Raw genomic sequence first — 18495 nt, 5'->3', positions numbered from 1 at the left:
CTCATGAAGCTATTTATGCAAAATAATAATAATAATAATAATAAATTACAATATTTATTGAATTAATTTAATATTTATTTAAAATAAAAATAAAATATTTTTTTCTCCAAGTAATAATAATTACAATAAAATAAAATAAAACATGACTTCAATATTGCTTGTTTTCATGCGTATTTAAGAAATATTTAATGATGACACAAGCTAGGCTTGGGTTTGTTTACAAGAGCACGTTGTTTCTCCTTGAATAACCATGATTGGCCAGAGGGATTTAAAGCCCCGCCTATAGGAGTCTGTCAAACTAGGAAGCGTCTCCTAAGAGTAAAAAAACTCCTTATAAATGCGAATAAATGCAATATTTAGCCTATACATGTACTCGCATATGGTGCATTAGGTCTTCAAGCCCCGGATTCGTTTGACCGGGAAACCAGGAAAGCGCTCTTTTTTAAAATATTTAAACCAAAGTTCAACGCTGCAAAGCGCGAGCCGAAAAACCACTGCCATTTCTATGTGTTACTTTGAAAGAGTAACCATAATCGTTACCAAATTCGCGACTCTTCTTTGAGCACTTTACACACCAGGCTTTTTGATGTTCATGAAGACAAAAGGACAATCCAATGTGTAGTTTTTTTGGGTTATTTGTGAGGGACAAAAAGGGCGCCGCGCATGCGCTGTGGCCGCGGACAGCTGAACTTTATATAGCTTGGCGCCATTCATTCAGTCATTCGCACTGAAAGCTGCGGTGAGTACACTTACTTGGCTCTTCTTTTTAACGTTAACATTTAGTATTTTAATTTTACTGTTTCATATTTCTGTAACAACCATGTTTAGCAGGAACTACACTGTGGTTTCATGATGCTTGTCGCTTTAAAACTTAAGTTTGTTGCCTTTTAGCCAGTCAGCTACGACTAGAGAAGAAGATCCTTGTAAGACCTTATAACGCGTCTGTTTTGGTCAAATGTCTCTGTTTACGCGGACAATAGCAAGTAATATTTCCAAAAGCGTCGCAAGAGGTACAAAAATTATATAATTTATGACTTCAGAGGGCCAGATGTCGCTGAGAGTTAGCCAGCTTTGCTAGGCGCCAGATTGGATCTTTGCATATACGTAGACGTGTATTTGCGTACTATACTCTCAGAAATAGGCAAATAAATGATCTTGTAAAAACATGTGCTGGGTGTTCTACACATAAGAAGTGTATTGAGCCGTATTTTCTGTAAAATTGGTGTTTTAATGTGCTCTTAACGCGTCAGATGTTTTTTTTTTTTGTGGGGGCAGCTTTAGTCTCCCGCTTCATGTAAATTGGCGCGGACTGTCCTTTTATAAACCTACAGAACTGGATAATGTACTTCTGGTTTTGCTTAAAAAAACACACACACACTATGGATGTTAATAGTACTGCCTGTTTAGACTTTGCAATTACTTTCATATTTTTAGATTTGAGCAGTATTTTGTTTTTATTGTCTTAAACAGGACTGGTACATTTCTGGTCATCCATCTTATATCTAGCCAAATGGTTGGAACATAAGTTTTATTTAGCTTTGTTTAATTGCAAGTTAGTTTCCTAAATGCTTATATTATTGCATTTTAGTTTTTTTAAACTTTTATTCAAAACGATGTTATTTTGATTTGAAGGATTACAGATTATTACAGTATAATGAGCTTAACGTTGTGCTGCTTGTTTACAGGAGAGAAGACACAAAACTTGTTTACAAAATGTCAAAACGCAGGTAAGAATTGTCTAAAAATAAGAGACTGGTTGCTTGAGTAACGATAGCCCTAAATAAACGACAACTTTCATATGTGTTTGTAATTTATATCTACAGTACTCGCAACACTTTACAAGAAAGAAATGAAAACGCACCAGAACAAAAACCTCAGAGGAAAAGAAAAGGCGAGGTGAGAATTGGTTCATCGTTTTAAAAACCGTATTGTCCTATTTCAGTTTTCAGCAAATATTTTATATCATATTCTTGTTTTCAGCAGTGCAATAGAAGGATCCCATCAGCAGCTAAAAAACAACACTTTGAAATTAAGGTGAGAGTCGTCTCTAATATGAGCTTTTAAAGCTATATGAATGAACCAATCTTGTAAACATGCATGTTATGGACTCAATATCTTTTCAGCAGTTTTCTGTTTATTATGCAGTAGTTCAATCATGCACAGTTAATGGTGTCAGTGGGTTAATCGTCGCGTCATCACATCACGCTCAGAAATTCCCGTGTTTATTTCCTTTATCCACCAGCCCGTGAAAATATCACTTATGTTCTTTGGTTAATTGACTGGACAATTGTTTAGGATTCTTTCGGTGAACTTTACTATTGTTACTGTTATTACAGTTATTAAAGTTTCTTTGTGTATGAAATGGTTTATCAGAGATCAGTGAATATTTTATTGATCCCTGAAAGGAAATTATTGTGCTGCAACGTTAAACATGGTCTATATACAGTATACTATACACAACATGTACTACAGTTGAAGTCTGAAGTTTACATACTTAGGTTGAAGTCATTAAGGGTGTTTTCAGACATGTAGCTAATTTGATTTGTTCCGAAACAGGGGCTAAAATTGTTACAATGTTGCAATTTTGTCTTTGTTCGGTTCGTTTTCACATGGCACCATTTCAAAATTAACCAAAACTGTGTCCATAAAAGTCACATGTGAGCAAACTGTTCCCTTATTGGTCACAGTTTTTGTGTGCTGTTCCGGAATTAGTACATCCATTGATATACCGGTTAAAATTATATTCCTGTAAAGATTTGTCAGCTGTTACAAATTTTCAAGTATTGTTTGTCAGTCATATGCAAAACGTCACCGCATGGTACAGAATGCGCATTCCATTCTCAGGTTGCGCTGCAAATAAACATTATCTGACACATGGATGATATGAGTTGTAAAATTTACATAATGGTTACTTTTATCCGTCATTAGTTGTTTTTGCAGTATTTCCTTTTTAAAAGTTCCTGTTCTCACGGTCACAGAGTTCGCTCACAAACACAAACAGCAGAGTTAAGCCACGTGGTTGCTGACGCCATCCTACCTGTGTTCTGCCACTATTCGAAAGAGAGAAGAGATTGTATGGAATTATAAAACTGCTCCTGTGTTAAATGTGCAATGATGGCTATCATAGTCGCCAAAAGGCTACTGTATATCGGCATTTAATGATGGATTACAGTGACAAGCTGACCTACGGATGTCTTCTCTGAAGATCATGGTTTTTATAGGGATATTGTTTGGTTCATAGGTCCTTTGGGTCAGCTTGCATTCTCACTAAAAGCAAACCGCCCCCGAGTTCTTTTGCAATCGGTCCTAGACCACCTCGTCCAGGTGATCTCAGACCGATTGTTTGAGCGGATCCGAGTGCGACTGCCGTGTTCAGATATGCCTAAAACCGAACTAAGGGAAGAAACGCACCAGGTTCTGAAACAAATGCTCCAAACGAGTTGGGTGTGAAAACGCCCTAAAACTCATTTACTCAACAGATTTCATATTAGCAAACTGTAATTTTTGAAAGTTGTTTAGGACATCTACTTTGTGCATGACATGAGTAATTTTTCCAACAATTGTTTACAGACAGATTGTTTTACATTTAATTGACTATCACAGTTCCAGTGGGTCAGACGTTTACATGCACTAAGTTAACTTTGCCTTTAAGCAGCTTGGAAGATTATGTCAAGCCTTTAGGCAATTAGCTTCTAATAGGCTAATTGGAGTCAATCAGAGGCATACCTATGGATGTATTTTAAGGCCTACCTTCAAACTCGGTGCCTCTTTGCTTGACATCATGAGAAAATCAAAAGAAATCCGCCAAAATTTGTGGACCTCCACAAGTCTGGTTCATACTTGGGAGCAATTTCCAAATGCCTGAAGGTACCACATTCATCTATACAAACAATAGTACGCAAGTATAAACCCCATGGGACCATGCAGCCACCATACCACTCAGGATGGAGACGCATTCTGTCTCCTAGAGATGAACTTAGTTTGGTGCGAAAAGTGCAAATCAATCCTAGAACAACAGTAAAGGACTTTGTGAAGATGCTGGAGGAAACAGGAAGACAAGTATCTATATCCACAGTAAAACGAGTCATATATTGACATAACCTGTAAGGCTGTTCAGCAAGGAAGAAGCCACTGCTCCAAAACTGGCAAAAAAAAAAAAAAAAAAAAACAGACTACAGTTTGCAAGTGCACATGGGGACAAAGATCTTACTTTTTGGAGAAATGTCCTCTGGTCTGATGAAACAAAAATGTAACTGTGTTTGACCATAATGACCATCGTTATGTTTGGAGGAAAAAGGTTGAGGCTTGCAAGCCGAAGAACACCATCCCAACGTGAAGCATGGGGGTGGCAGCATCATGTTGTGGGGGTGCTTTGCTGCAGGAGGAACTGGTGCACTTCACAAATAGATGGCATTAAGACAAAGTAAAATTATGTGGATATATTGAAACAACATCTCAAGACATTAGCTAGGAAGTTGAAGCTCAGTCACAAATGGGTCTTCCAAATGGGCAATGACCCCATGCATACCTCCAAAGCTGTGGTAAAATGGCTTAAAGACAACAAAGTCAAAGTATTGGAGTGGCCATCACAAAGTCCTGACCTCAATCCGATAGAAAATTTGTGGGCAGAACTGAAAAAGCGTGCAAGGAGGCGTGCAAACCTGACTCCGTTACACCAGTTCTGTCTGGAGAAATGGGCCAAAATTCCAGCAACTTATTGTGAGAAGCTTGTGGAATGCTACCCAAAACGTTTGACCCAAGTTAAACAATTTAAAGGCAATGCTACCAAATACATACAACAAAGTGTATGTAAACTTCTGACCCACTGGGAATGTGATGAAAGGAATAAAAGCTGAAATAAATCATACTTTCTGCTATTATTCTGACATTTCACATTCTTAAAGTAGTGATCCTAGCTGACCTAAGACAGGGAATGATTTTCTACGATTAAATGTCAGGAATTGTGAAAAACTGAGTTTTTAAATATATTTGGCTAAGGTGTATGTAAACTTCTGACTTCAACTGTATATGCTATACTAATGTACTATATACAACAAAATGAGGGACTAGATCTGAGGGAACATTATGCCAAATAACCCTGATAGCACACGTGCGTCACCCAGATGTGCCCATTGCTCATCTGCAATACAGCTATATTTTCAATAAGTATGTCTCGGATGTCAATAAGACATTCAGCAGATGTCTTTGAAACATTTATGATTTCAAATGTTTGTAAATCTGATCTTTTAAGATGTTTAGCAGATGCTAATTAGATTGTGATGCTATCCAGATGAAAGTATCTAATACCAACATCTCTGAGATATACGTGTGCTATCTGGGAATATATAGAAGATATAAAGTACTAAATAGTTTAATTCCAGACATTTTTGCAAGGCTTCTTGAATTTAATCATCGTATTAAGGGGTTATTTAGTTAAGACATATTCACTGAGGTAATTTAATGTCAACATGTTTTGTGTTTTTTTTCCACATCCCTAGAACCGGTGTAGTGAAGGTGATATTGGTCCCAGTGTCTTAATCGAGACTCCTCAGAAGGAGCTTCAAGAGACCAGTAATATCTCTGGATTTAAGCATTTCCGATTCAAGAATCTCTTTGTTAAACCCTCTCCGCTCCCGTCCCTCAGGTACGAACTGATCACAATTTCTCCTGATTTGAAAGCTAAATGAAAATGATGATAGTCCTAGCCTGTTCCATATACAAATTACACTCATCTGTATCATTCTAGGGTCAGTAACTTGACAACATGATTTGCCTGTTTTGCTCTTTAAGTAGTCGCATAATAGAGCTGTTTAGTTGTGATATCAATTTGTAGGCAAACCTGGAAGTCTAATTCGCCCCCTTTGGATTTTCCTATGTGTTTTTAGAATGGGGTTTTGATCTTATGAGGAAAAATAAGGTCTGGTGACTGCTTGTAATTGAAGTTGAAGAACAAAATGTTCACTTAACGTCAAGTAATGTTTAACACAGACCTTATTTCTCTCAAGTTGAAAAACCCCATTATAAAATCCAGAGGGAACCCATAGCGAATTCTCTTCTGGGGTTTTGGACTACAAGCTGAATAGCTCTATGATTGTTGGTAATGGAAAGATTTGTAATTCATAAGTGTTCTCTGTTACACAAGCAGAATATGCCTATGATGTCTAGAACTTGGTTTTCTTTAGCATTTAGTATTTGCTCTGTACTTTTAATGGCTCAAATATGTTTTATCTTAACAGTTGGGCGAGTTCAGATGACGTGTGGATAAAGATGCTGAACAAGGAGCTGAAGTACGTACACGACAAGGGCTTTATCCAGCAACATCCAGCTCTGCAGCCCAAAATGAGGTCTATCCTACTGGACTGGCTCATAGAGGTCAGTATGCCATGCCTGGAGATAATGTACTTGATGTCAACACTAACTTGCTAGCTGACTAACTTTTATTTTTAATTCTTCTTTCATTGTATTTAGTGGGTTATCTGAGACCTAATGTTTTAAAATTTTCTTTCTGTTCAGGTCAGTGAAGTTTACACACTCCATCGGGAGACGTTTTACTTGGCTCAGGACATATTTGACCGTTTCATGCTTACTCAGAAAGACATTGGCAAGGATCAGCTTCAGCTCATTGGCATAACGTCACTCTTCATTGCCTCAAAGATTGAGGTAGTTATCTGTGGTTTTGTTTTGTTTGAATCTTTTGGATATTTCAGTAAAGTTTCTTCATGACAGTATTTTTAAGAGTTGAACCTTATTCATAAATGTATGTGACCTCTTCAATTTTTTCTTTTTATTTATTTTTTTAAATAGGAAATTTACCCTCCAAAGCTCCAAGAGTTTGCTTACGTGACAGATGGGGCCTGCAGTGAGGAGGAGATTCTTGCAAAGGAGCTTGTCATGTTGAAGGCACTAAAATGGGACCTCTGCCCTGAGACCGTCATCTCATGGTTGAAGCTCTACGCCCAAGTGGACTCTTTGCAGGATAGCACCAATTTCCTCATTCCTCAATTCTCTCAGGAAACCTACATTCAAATCACACAGGTGAGAGACTTTGCTTCATCTCCTGCTTTTAGGAGATAGGAGTGAGTATAATTTATGTATTCTATCCTGAATACATGACGTTTTCATGATGGCGCCGCGGATGGCTGCATCGGTGTGCAGCTCCTCAGTTCTTTTTTGTTTGTTTGTCCTGTGTTTAGTAATCTTTTTCCAGTCAGTTTTAACAGAGACATACTGCTGAACATTCGACAGCATATACCAGACAATCTTTTCCCGGTTTTCGAATATTCAGACGTTTTGCTAGACATTTTAGTTGGAGGCGCAGCTCTGCTGTTCAAGAGACGCAGGCGAGGGAGACGAGCCGATGCGCTGGTCAAACTCCATCGGCGCAGATTTCGAACAGCGCTGCCGAGTATTCACTTAGCGAATCTCCACTCTCTTCCTAACAAAATGGATGAACTACATCTCCTCACCTGCACAAACAAGGACTTTTCAACCTTTGCTGCCTTGTGCTTCACAGGAACCTGGCTGAGTGAAGCCATTCCGGACAGCGCGTTACATCTGCCGGGCTTCCAGCTGTTCAGAGCGGATCGCATCGCGGAGTTAACGGGGAAAACGAGAGGCGGTGGAACATGCTTTTATATCAATGAAAGTTGGTGTACAGATGTAACAACGTTAAAGAGGATGTGCTGTCCTAATTTGGAAGCGCTCTTTATTAACTGTAAGCCTTTCTACTCGCCACGGGAGTTTTCCTCGTTTATTCTGGTGAGTGTGTATATCGCACCAAACGCGTGTGTGAACACAGCGCTGCAACAGCTGGCTGATCAAATCACAGACATGGAACAACAATACTCGGACTCAGTTATTATTATTCTTGGGGATTTTAACAAAGCAAATCTTACACGTGAACTGCCCAAATACAAACAGCACATCACATGCCCCACCAGAGACAGGAACATGCTGGATCATTGCTACACAACAATAAAAGATGCATATCGCTCTGTCCCTAGAGCAGCTTTGGGACTCTCTGATCACTGTCTGGTTCATCTTCTTCCAATCTACAGGCAGAAATTAAAATCAACCAAGCCAGTAGTAAGGACTGTAAAGAGATGGACCAATGAAGCAGAGCGGGAACTACAAGCCTGCTTTGATTGCACAGATTGGAGTGTTTTTGAGGCTGCAGCCACAGACCTGGACGAGCCCACAGATACTGTGACATCATATATCAGTTTCTGTGAGGATGTGTGTATTCCTACTAGGACTAAAATTCAACAATGACAAACTGTGGTTTACAGCAGCGCTCAGGCAGCTTCGTCAGGCCAAAGAGGATGCTTACAGGGGTGGGGATAAAGTCTTGTACAATCAGGCCAGGAACACACTGAACAGGGAAATCAGAGTGGCTAAAAGAAGATACTCTGAGAAGCTGAAAAACAAGTTTTCAGCTAACGACCCTGCATCAGTGTGGAGTGGCATGAAACCACTCAAAAATTACAGGACTCCTACCCCCAACCCTGTAGGGAACCAACAACTGGCTGACGACCTGAATGCGTTCTACTGCAGATTTGAAAGGCCCAATCTCACACCCCACACCCACTCTGACCTTCACTTCACACCAACACCTCCTGCAACCCCCCCTCCTGCTACTCAACCTGCACTTAAGATCTGTGAAGATGATGTGAGCCGCGTCTTTCGGAAGCAAAAGACGAGGAAGGCTTCGGGCCCAGATGGCGTCTCACCAGCGTGTCTTTGATCCTGTGCTAACCAGTTGGCCCCCATCTTCACACAAATCTTCAATAGATCACTGGAGTAGTGTGAAGTCCCATTCTGCTTCAAACGCTCAATCATTATTCCTGTCCCAAAGAAACCAAAAATCACAGGACTTAATGACTACAGACCTGACTCCCTGATGTCTGTGGTCATGAAATCATTTGAGAGACTGGTGTTGGCCCACCTGAAGAACATCACTGGACCCTTTCTAGATCCCCTTCAATTTGCTTATCGAGCAAACAGGTCTATGGATGATGCAGTCAACATAGGATTGCATCATATCCTGCAACATCTGGACAGACCAGGGACATATGCAAGGATCCTTTTTGTGGACTTCAGTTCAGCTTTCAACACCATCATCCCAGCTATACTCTAGAATAAATTACACCAACTCTCTTCCCATGTCTATCTGTCAGTGGATTACCAGCTTTCTGATTGACAGGCAGCAGCTTGTGAGATGGGAAACTAACTTCTAGCTCCTGTACAATCAGCACTGGTGCCCCCCAGGGATGTGTGCTCTCCCCACTACTCTTCTCCCTCTACACCAATGATTGCATCGCCAAGGACCCCTCTGTCAAGCTCCTGAAGTTTGCAGATGACACCACTGTCATCGGCCTCATCCGAGATGACGATGAGTCTGCATACAGAAGGGAGGTTGAACAGCTCAAAACGGTGGAGATCATTGTGGACTTTAGGAGAAACACCCCAACACTGACCCCCCTTACCATTCTAAACAGCACTGTGGCAGCAGTGGGTCATTCAGGTTCCTGGGCACTACCATCTCACAGGACCTGAAGTGGGAGACCCACATTGACTCCATTGTGAAAAAGACCCAGCAGAAGTTGTACTTCCTTCGCCAGTTGAGGAAGTTCAACCTGCCACAGGCGCTGCTGATACAGTTTTATTCAGCAGTCATTGAGTCTGTCCTCTGCACTTCAATAACTGTCTGGTTTGGTTCAGCTACGAAATCAGATATCAGAAGACTACAAAGGACAGTTCGGACTGCTGAGAGGATTATTGGTTGCCCCCTGCCCCCCCTTCAAGAACTATACACTTCCAGAGTGAGGAAAAAGGCTGGAAAAATCACTCTGGAACCCACTCACCCGGCCCACTACCTTTTTGAACTGTTGCCTTCTGGCCGACGCTTCAGAGCTCTGAGCACCAGAACTGTCAGGCACAGGAACAGGCTATCCATCTCATGAACCGTTAAATTGCCCCATTGAGCAATAACTATGTTCAGTACACAGTTTAGTCTTTCTTATATTTATCCAACACATCCAACCTCTTCTGCCATTTGATTCCTCTGGGGGGGGAAATAAAACAAAAACATTTGCACTGTACATAACAGATTTGTGTTTGCACTGTACATAACAGATTGTATTAGATTTGCACTACCCATGTGTGTGTGTGTGTGTGTGTGTGTGTGTGTGTGTGTGTCTGTACGTGTGTGTATAATAATTTTTTATTATTATCTATGTCTTGCTGCTGTTTGTATTGTTTTACACTGGAAGCTCCTGTCACCAAGACAAATTCCTTGTATGTGTAAGCATACTTTGCAATAAAGCTGATTCTGATTCTGAAATCTCTTCTAACTCCTGAATTCTCCCCTCACAGTTGTTGGATCTTTGCATTTTGGATGTTAATTCTTTGGATTACCAATATGGAGTCCTCGCTGCTGCAGCATTCTGTCACTTTACCTCGTTTGAAACAGTCCATAAAGTTTCAGGTAACCATTCTTGGTTGTGGCTTCTCTGCTAATTTGTTTAGTTGAATCAGTTAGTCTTTAATGTGGCATATTAAATTGACAGCTTATTGGTGATATTTTTTTTCTTTTGCTACCAGGACTGGCATGGGACAGCATATCAAGTTGTGTACGGTGGATGAACCCATTTGTTAGGACAGTACATGAGTGGCCCAGACCGCAGCTGAAGGACTTCAAGAAGGTCACTGCTGAAAATTATCACAACATACAGACTCATGTGGACTACCTGGCTATGTTGGTTAGTTCCCCATTACTTTCTCTTTTTGTCTCCTCAGTCATGTTTAACGAAGATTTAAGATTTGTAAACGGGGTTTTTTTTTTTTTTTTTTTTTTTTTTGCTTTTCAGGGTGAAGTGCATGACCGGCAACAGGAAAGCTTGGACCGTATGTCTCCTTTGGCTGTAGGGGGATTATTGACCCCACCTAAAAGCACTGAGAAACCTGTTAATGTCTGATGGGTTTCCAGGAGACCACACTGGAGCCAGTCTTCATTCAATACAGTCTCAGCCCAGAGATCTTCCAATACAGGTTTAAGAAAGACCTCCCAGCCCAAAACACTCAAAGAGACTGGCAGTTGTGTGCGGTACTTTTACACATTCCATGGTTGAGTTTTATTAGGTTGTTTTTGGGAGGTCTTCATGAGGAAACATCAAAAGAGGCTGAGATGCTATAGGTCACACAACTTTCAGACCAGACCTGTGAAATCCACTGGTTTGATTTCCCAAGCAGTATCTAAAGCACTCAAAATTGCCTTTCAGCAAGGAATGGATTATTATACATTTTTGTAAAGATAGAGAAGTTTAATGTTCTTGGACTTGAAATGTGTATAAAATTTTTTTGACTATGTTGCCATTTTAGAGGTTTTCCACACAAATGCTGCTCCTTCATGGATCAATGTTACAGTTAATGTTATGTAAATACAATTTAATTTTATTGAGTGTGCGTGTTGTGAAACGTATGTTTAGTCTACACTGCCAACCTAGTGGTGCTAACTTTGCTTGTTCTACAGGAAGACCCAGTATGGTGAGCAGAATCGGTTATTGGCGGATGGTGTGTTGTTTTTTTTTTTTTTTTTTTTTTTTTTATAAATAAGTTGAAAGACATTCCTGAAAGACTTGACTATTTCCACCCCCTCAGAAGTTAATTTAACCAATCTAAAAATTTGCAAATACAATTGCATATTTATTTCACTAGATAGATTTTAAATATCCTTGTAATATTTGAATTGTAAGTTTTCTTCCTTAATGCCAAAGGCATATTTAATGAATTGAGGTGCTTTTCTATTTATAAATTAATTCCTTCCTTTTGTGTTGCATAGCTTGGTTTACATTTTTACTCCTGGACTTGAGCCAGTGTCTGTAAACTACATTGTTAGTATAAGAACGCAGTGTAAAATAACTGAATTGTACATAAAATGTATGTGTACAAATAACAATGTCCAACTGTTTCTGTAATGTAAAATTGCCAAATGTGAAATTAAAAAGTGAAATGAAAATCAACTTGTTTGCTTGTGCGGTAATGAGATTATTTAAACTTCTGTTTACCAAAGTAATGAGTGAATTGTTTTATGCTCGTTTGATTGTAAAAATCATGCATTTAAGACTTGTCTCTGTCTACCTGCTCAAAATACACACACTGAGCACTTTATTAGGCACACCTGTACACATACTTATTCATGTGATTACCTTATCAACCAATTGTGTGGCAGCAGTGTAATGTATAAAATGATGCAGATACAGGTCAGGAGCTTCAGTTAATGTTCGTATCAACCATCAGAATGGGGGAAAATTTTGATAAGTGATTTTGACCGTGGCATGATTGTTGGTGCTAGACAGGCTGGTTTGAGTATTTCTGTTACTGCTGATCTTCTGGGATTTTGTCACACAACAGTCTCTAGAATTTACTCAGAATGGAGCCAAAAAAAAAAAAAAAAGCCTTGTTGATTTGAGAGGTCAACAGAGAATGGCCTGACTGATTCAAGCTGACAGAAAGGCTCTGTACAATTGTAGCAAGCAGAATAGCATGTCAGAATGCACAACACATCGAACCTTGAGGTGGATGGGCTATGATGGCAGTAAACCAAGTTGGGCACTTTATTAGGACCATAGTGGTCCTAATAAAGTGTTCAGTGAGTGTATATAGGACAAATACTACAATTTAAGAAAGTGAAGTAAGCATATAACTTAGTGTGTGTCTGTTAATCCTTGGCACACTTTTATCCATCTTGATTTTGTTGTGCACAGGTACAGTGACCCCAGAAGTACTTGGACCATTTAGCTACACCTAATGCATGAATGTCATTGCTTTATATAAAATAAAGCCATCATAGCCATTTTTGCTATTACTTTTAACCAACTGGTCCCATTTTTAGTAGTATATGAAGTCACTTTCTCAAGTTCAAACAGATGTCATTCACTGCATTACATATGGACGACTAGAAACAGTTTAAACACTTTTTATCAATTTCTAACAGTATACCTATTTTTCAATCATTTAAAACCTATTAATCCTGTACCATGTAAGCAGTAGTACCATCATGGGGGAGGAAGTGACCTACCTTTTGGTGGGGGTGGGGGGGTTACAGTGTGAAGAATTTACATGTTTCCATTGATCATGGTATAAATATTGGGGGGTTGTACTTGCTGGAATCTACACCCCTGGGTGTAGTGACAGAGGAAGAGCAGCAAGCAAAGAAGGCCTGAATTGCAAACTGAACTAATGAGGGTAGCAAAGTGACATTCTAACACCTGAGTCTCCTGTAAAAGGTGCTAAAGTTGTTGCTGTGCTCACCTCCAGATAAACTAAGACAGGGAAGTTGATAAAGATGAACTCCTTTTGATATACAATGTGAAGACTCTTTGACAGGACATTGTGAAACATAAACTCAAACAGCTTATTTCACTATTTGCTGAAGCCACTTCTATATTGTAGTACTTACTGAGTATTTAAAGTCAACAAATAGGAGAGTACCATGCTATATCTCATTAAATATAACCAGAGAAGATGCTTAGATGTTTATGTAGTGGCCAACCTGTCTCACTTCATGCTGAGGTGTCTGGCCAGACATGTGGTTGCCATTGATGACATAAGACAAAGACTCCTCACAATGCCTCTGTTGTGTGAGTTATTGTGTAGTTTTTCGTGGGCTTCCTCCCCCTGAACTCCCAACCCCCTGCAAGAACCTCAGAGACAAAGAGCAGTCCAAACACAACTACACGTGCCTTTACTTTTTAATGATGTGTCCCACATACCATTGCATTAGGATGGCCTGGAGAACTTTCCAACAGATGGACCAAGCAGATATGAGAAAATCAAATATAATTTTCAACCAGTGCACCAATTATAAGTTAAATCTTAGATCTTAAACTTTCACAAAAGGTTAAATGAAAAGTTGATTCACAATTGAGAGATGAAACTATTGAGATGTCCCAGAATGAAACATCTCAGTGTCTGCTAATCCACCAGTTTTTTTTTTTTTTTGTCTTTTTTTTTTTTCAAACATTTTATTTATTGTAAAACTGAAAGGAAGAGCTAGAGACATTATCCACCCTTGAGACGAAACAATCTACAACCCCAATTCCCAAAAAGTTGGGACAGTACGAAAAATGCTAATAAAAACAAAAAGGAGTGATTTGTAAATTATATTCACCCTTTGCTATATTGAAAGCACTAAAATACACATTATATGATATTTTACCTTGTGAATTTCATTGTTTTTTGAAAAGGTACAGTAATTTCAAATCAGTTGATTGCAACACGCTCCAAAAAAGTTGAGACGGGCAATTTAAGACTAACAATCTGATGAGTTGAAATAACAAGGCAATGTGAAACAGGAGATGTTAAACAGGTGAGGCAACTGTGTCATAGTACTGAATACTGTATAAGGAGCCTCCAAAAACAGCCTAATCCTTCAAGAGCAAGGATCGTTCAAGACTTGTCAGTTTGCCAAAAGATGCTTCAGCAAATAATCCAGCACTTTGAGAACAATGTTCCCCAAAGACAAATTGGAAGGATTTTTGACATTTCACCCTCTACAATACACAATATAATTAAAAGATTCGAGGAATCTGGTGCGTAAAGGGTGAGACGAAAACCACTTGTGAATGTGCGTGATCTCTGATCCCTCAGACCTCACTGTTTTAAAAACCATCATTCATCTGTAATGGATATCATGACCATGGGATTACTTTAGAAAACCTTTGTTAGTCAACACCATTCGCCGCTGCATCCACAGATGCAAGTTAATATTTTACTATGCAAAGCAGAAGCCCTACATCAACACTATCCAGAAGCGCTTCCGACTTCTCTGGGCTCGTCTCATCTTAGATGGAAAGTAGAACAGTGGAACTGTGTTTTTTGGTCCTAAGGGTACACATTTAAAAAAGTTTTTGAAAAACACAGCCGTCGTGTTATCTGGGCCAAAGAGGAAAAGGACCATCCAAGCTGTTATTAGCGTCAGGTCCAAAAGCCAGTGTCTGTATGGGCCAGGGGTGTCACTGCCCATGGCATGGGTAACTCGCACATCTGTGAGAACACCATGAATGCAGATAGATATGTAAAAATATTGCAGCAACATATACTGCCATCCAGCATAGTCATTTTGCAGCAGGACAACTTCAAACCACATTTTCACCAGATTTCAAGTGCATGGCTGTGTAAGCACAGAGTGTGGGTGTTCGACTGGCCTGCCTGCAGTCCTGACCATCTCCAATTGAGAATGTATGGCGTGTTATGAAGCACACCATACGGCAATGAAGACCCCGTACAGTTGTGCAGCCAAAGACCTACATAATGGATGAATGGGGAAAATTCCACTTTCAAAACTTAAATTTGTGTCTTCAGTGCCCAAATGCTTAACAAGTGTTATGAGAAGAAATGGTGATGTTTCACAGTGGAAAACACTCGACTGTCCCAACTTTTTTGGAGCGTGTTGCAATCATCTGATTTGAAATTACTGTACATTTTTTAAAAACAATGAAATTCACAGGTTAAAACATCATATAATGTGTAGTTGTAGTGCTTTTAATATAGCAAAGGGTGAATATAAGTTACAAATCAATTATTTTTGTTTTTATTCGAATTTTTCATACTGTCCCAACTTTTTCGGAATTGGGGTTGTACAGTCAGTGACTATTGAGTCAGCTAATTCTGGAAAGGTCTTGTGTACTGCTTGCTACATACTGTGCAGTTTACGCTAATTAATAAAAATGTATGTGAAATAGTATGCAGTATGTAATGAAAAAGGGTGAGTTCGGTATGGAATACTACCGTATAACTTCTACTCTTTCTGAACTCAGCCAAACTTTTTAAATAGAGTATGCAACATAGTTGTCACATGACGACCTTGTAGAGCTGTTCAGCTATGATGTCAATTTGTAGGCGAATCCAGAAGGCAAATTCGCCATGTGTTTCCTCTAGAATTTCCATATAATGTTTTTTATAATTAGGTTTTTCACTTTATGAGTAAAATGAGGTCTGAAGACACTTGGACGCTTCGCTCTACAACATAAATTACACACTCATGCGTAAAACGTGAATTAAAAAAAATTATGTTCAAACAAGTTGCTAAATAGAGACTACAAACCCTACAAACGAGTGAATGTGCCTGACAGCAACAGAAAACCGTAGTAGTTCTTATCTAGGAACTTGTTAGCAACATACTTTTTAAAAAGCGTCTTCAAAATTCACATTTGGGGTATGACTGTGTGTAATTTATGTTATAGAACAAAACGTCCAAGTATCTTAAAGTAATGTTTACCACAGATCTTATTTTACTCATAAATCCAAAACTGCCATTATAAAAACCTATAGGAAAATCAGAGGAAACCCATGGCTCAAAAATGCTGATTCTTTTCCAGGTTTTTTGGACTACAACCTGAACAGCTCTATTGTATTGCATGTTTAATTCAGTAAGTGGTGTCCAATTATCATGAAATTGTACTTTAAGTGCTTTCATGTTCTGTTAAGAACCTGTGAAATCAAAATGAAAGTTTTGCTGCTTTTAGTCCATATCTATTAGTGTTAAGGTCATCTTATGGTAGTGTACTTCTAAAAGTTAACAATTTTTTTTTTTTTTTTTTTTTTTTTTTTAAAGATATAAGCATTTCAAATCTGCAGTCTCTCTTTTCCAGCTAAAAAGACTCAGGAACATCCATGACATCACATAGGGGTTGTGAAACCTTGTCCAATCAAATGTTTTCTAGACCGAGGAAACTGTTCACAGCGTCTGGCCGTGTCCTAACTGGTGCTTATCATTGCCTTCGCAGGGCACTTTGCACAATTTGTACTTGTCAGTGAGCTTGCTTGTGTTAATAATCTAATGTTATATCTAAGATGTCCAGAACAAAATATGCAATCCAGCAGGAAAAGCATGCTAAACAAATCATCTGAAACATATGTTTTCTACTATTGGTGATAAAAATTTTATCAAAGTTTTATATCATCTCAAAGGGCAGAATCTCAGATTTTTGCAGACACCTAGATTGAGCTTGTAGTCCACTCAGAGGCCGAGATATTCTAAACAATATTCGATATTATGAAACAATAGTGGTGGTGCATGAACTCTAAATTAGATACATGTCTTTGGACCAGCACATCTGTGAGGGCTAAAATGCATTAGAGCACTGCCTACATTTCAGATTGGCATTTTGTGATGGAAAATGATAGAGAAAAAAAAAAAAAAAAATTTCTTAGTACTTCGTGCCATCTAATGGAATAAAATAAAATGCTTAAAAGGAAGATAGAGTGAGCAGTATCAGAATTACATGCTTACAAATTTAGAAAGAAAAAAAAAAACAAAAAAAAAAAAAAAACAAATATATATATATATATATATTTTTTTTTTTTTTCTGTTCGTCATAAGATTGTAAACATATACAATATTCTTTTATTATTAATAATTGGAGTCTTTTTTTATTTTGAGGGGTGTTCTGAATTATTTTTTTTGCAATTAGTCCACAGTATGAGTGAATGGTGAGCTTTTAAATTTGAGTGTGAAAAATTGCAGGTGGCAACCCAAAAATGCACCTGAGTTTAATGGGTTCAAAAGTGAGTTCTGACTGACCTTTATAACCTCTCAGCCATCTGAAGCTCTCACAGTAGAGGGTAATTGTCTTTAAAGGTAATAGGGCATGATCATTTCTAAATGGGACGAGCCAACGTGGGAGCTAGAGGCGAGGAATGTTGCTGGATTTTATTTATATTTTTGTGCTGCTGGAGGTTTCTTGGGATGTACAAGCAGAGTAAGTGTTCTTTATTTTTTATGCTTAGCGTTTTATGATTAAAAACATGGATATATTATCTTTTATTTGCTTATTTCTCATTCATCTGCATTTGACTTCCACAATGGCTCCAGCCAAATCATGAGAAAAGACTTTGATGTGCAGTGTGTGGGCTGTTTTTGGATTAATGTAGCAGTTAGTTCATCGTTCGGTTCTCAAGTCTTTAAAAAAACTGTCCGGTATTGAAATCACTTCTCAAGATTCTCTGGTAAGCGGCTCTGGCATTTGCAGCTCTGTGGAAAGGGGTATATGTTTGTGTGTGGCTGTAAAGCCTAATGGCTACTTTTAAAAATGAGTCGGTGAACTGTCCAACTGATTCAGACAGATTTGCTAAGCCGTTTGACCAATTCATTGAAAAGAACCGACACAAAAGTAATTCATTCAAAAATCGGGTGACATTAGTTCTGATTCTAATGTTAAAAATGTTTCTCAGGTCGGTATACTGTAATCTTCTTCACCAGACTAGGATTTATCATTTAAAAATTCCTTGGAGTACCAATGACGCCCTGGGAGTACCCCTAATGTTTAGATATCTCCCTAATGGAACACACCTGCTCATTAAAAGAGGCTCCACGAGCTGAAATGGTTGTGTCAATAATAGAAACATCCAAAATTTACAGTGTCGAGGGCACTTCAGAACTAGCAGTTGCTGCAGTAGGTAACCCGGGTATTCCACGCATAGGCCTACAGAAAA

General features: G+C 38.7%; 1 protein-coding gene across 2 annotated transcripts; it reads left to right on the top strand.

The window, feature by feature from the left end:
• Positions 1-733: 733 nt before the first annotated feature.
• Positions 734-11984, top strand: LOC127453775 (G1/S-specific cyclin-E2-like). Of its 2 annotated transcripts, none has more exons than XM_051720467.1 (11): positions 734-739; positions 1686-1727; positions 1824-1896; positions 1984-2034; positions 5499-5644; positions 6237-6372; positions 6514-6660; positions 6805-7035; positions 10375-10486; positions 10603-10760; positions 10869-11984. In XM_051720467.1, the coding sequence occupies exons 2-11, from the start codon at positions 1714-1716 to the stop codon at positions 10974-10976; spliced, it is 1176 nt and encodes a 391-aa protein (XP_051576427.1). In that variant the 5' UTR covers positions 734-739; positions 1686-1713; the 3' UTR covers positions 10977-11984. The 2 variants fall into 2 exon arrangements, with proteins under 2 accessions (XP_051576427.1, XP_051576426.1); XM_051720466.1 differs by having other exon boundaries at positions 1981-2034.
• Positions 11985-18495: the final 6511 nt, after the last annotated feature.

The sequence above is a fragment of the Myxocyprinus asiaticus genome, chromosome 16 (assembly GCF_019703515.2).
Source record: "Myxocyprinus asiaticus isolate MX2 ecotype Aquarium Trade chromosome 16, UBuf_Myxa_2, whole genome shotgun sequence".
In the NCBI taxonomy this organism is placed as follows: Eukaryota; Metazoa; Chordata; class Actinopteri; order Cypriniformes; family Catostomidae; genus Myxocyprinus; species Myxocyprinus asiaticus.
The sequence above is the reverse complement of the archived record's forward strand: the minus strand, read 5'-3'. Positions and strand labels throughout refer to the sequence as shown.